Raw genomic sequence first — 1839 nt, 5'->3', positions numbered from 1 at the left:
GTGTGATGGAATGATAAGATATTTTTAAAATTACTTCAAATTTTCTAACACAATTACATAAAATATTTACGATTTATAAATAACTGAAGACGTTTGCTATAAATTTATAAAGATGGTTGGGGCAAARGGTTAAAGGGAGATTTTGCTCACAGATGACTTGCATTTTTACCGTTCATAAACTGCCCCAAACTGGCATAAATAAAAGAAACAACAAATGCATTTTTTTTCTTAGGAATGATAATAAAACTGCAGACAATCAAAGTTTGATCTAGCTTTAACTCATTGGAACACTTTCTGGATTTGTATCAAGTCTAAAAGAAATGTGTTTCTGAACAATGTTTCTAATACTGTGAACTGGGACTGAAACCGGGAATAAAACGGAGTATTTAGGCGTAAAGACGTGGATCATGTGATCAACACAGACAGGCAGCGTGGCAGACATTCTGTCAGAGGCAGGAGGTAGATGCTCAGCTGTCGTTGCCGAAGACGGTGTTGAGCTGCTGGGTGACTCGGATGAAAGTCGTGCGGCGGCTCAGCTCCTTCAGCTTGCCCGCCCCGACRTAGGTGCAGGTGGAGCGGACCCCTCCCAGGATGTCCCGTATCGTTTCGTCCACCGGACCCTTRTAGGGGACTTCCACCGTCTTCCCCTCTGATGCCCTGYRGGCAGAAAYAAAAAGAATTGATCTATCATGAAAAATCAGTCAGTAATGATACAYGGTGTGAGCAAATYTTTATATCTCAGTAATTCTAACAATGTCAMGGTATTTGACAGCATTTTTTTCTTCATAAATGGTGAATGGCTTGAACTTATATAGCTCCTTATCAAGTCCATGTGGACCCCAAAGCACTTCACACATTCACACACTGATGATGGTAAGCTACACAGCTGCCCTGCAGCACACTGATGTGTGTGTTAACCACATTTTCTACTGAGAGGGAAATTCATGCATAAAAGTGGCTAACATCCTCATTAGGCTAGTTATGCTGGTGAAGTCTTAACCGCTCAATTGCTAACAAACATTATTTTACAGCACCTTTCTGTCTCTCTCTTCACAGCCCATGACAGACAGCCTCAGAAAAAGAAAGAAAYATGTTTGTCTGTCTTCTCCCCATTTAGGGATGGGTACCTTTGACATGTGCATCCATTTGGTACCAATATCCGGTACCTGGGAATCAGTATCAGTACTCARCGGTACCAATTTTCGGTACGTTGTGTGTGTTGKTTTTTTAATAATAAACTGATTTTTTTTWATTTAACATATTTTTTTCTCAATATATAAAATCTAACATGACAACATCCAACTCTTTGTATTGTAACATCAGTTTTTTAACTAATTTCTTTAAGGTGAAAACTGTTGAAAACAACAAGACTGTTTTGTCTTAATGCACAAATTAAAATCCAGCTCCACGTGTTTCTATTGATGTCATTTCCCCGCTAGAAAAATTGTGTGATGGATGTCCATGGAAGGCAAATAAGTTTAAATCAAATAAGCAAAAGAGGATGGAGTTAAATAAATAAAAGGTATTCAAGCTACGTTTTAAGCATCCAAAACGCATCCAACACTTCAAGCGTGCTGCTTGTGCTCTTTAGGTCAGACGTGTTCGGACTGTCAGGAAGCTCCTCTGTTGTTTTCCTCTGCCGGTCTCTGTTTAATGGCGGATGAAATAAAAATGGTGGCGGTACTTAAAAATCAAGCGCAACCCAAACCAAGAGTTTGGTCCTGCCCGCTCTTCGATCACTGAGCGTGAAATGTCCCGGTGCTCCCGATGACCTGTTCACCTCTGCTCAACACTTCCAACAACCTTGTGCTGCTCTCACTTGGGGCGGCTGTGGTGTAG

The 1839-nt window shown here is 40.6% G+C and overlaps 1 protein-coding gene across 1 annotated transcript in view; it reads right to left on the bottom strand.

Moving 5' to 3' along the window:
* Positions 1–29: 29 nt before the first annotated feature.
* The window catches only part of gmpr2 (guanosine monophosphate reductase 2), a 9900-nt gene continuing 8090 nt past the window's right edge, over positions 30–1839 (bottom strand). Inside the window, exon 10 of the mRNA XM_014034359.1 lies at positions 30–657. Coding sequence (XP_013889813.1) covers positions 468–657 — 190 coding nt within the window. The 3' untranslated portion in view covers positions 30–467. The remainder of the gene's footprint in view (positions 658–1839) is intronic.

Source organism: Austrofundulus limnaeus, unplaced genomic scaffold, assembly GCF_001266775.1.
Source record: "Austrofundulus limnaeus strain Quisiro unplaced genomic scaffold, Austrofundulus_limnaeus-1.0 Scaffold2072, whole genome shotgun sequence".
Taxonomy (NCBI): domain Eukaryota; kingdom Metazoa; phylum Chordata; class Actinopteri; order Cyprinodontiformes; family Rivulidae; genus Austrofundulus; species Austrofundulus limnaeus.
Note: the sequence above shows the minus strand (reverse complement) of the source record. Positions and strands in the feature narration are given on the sequence as shown.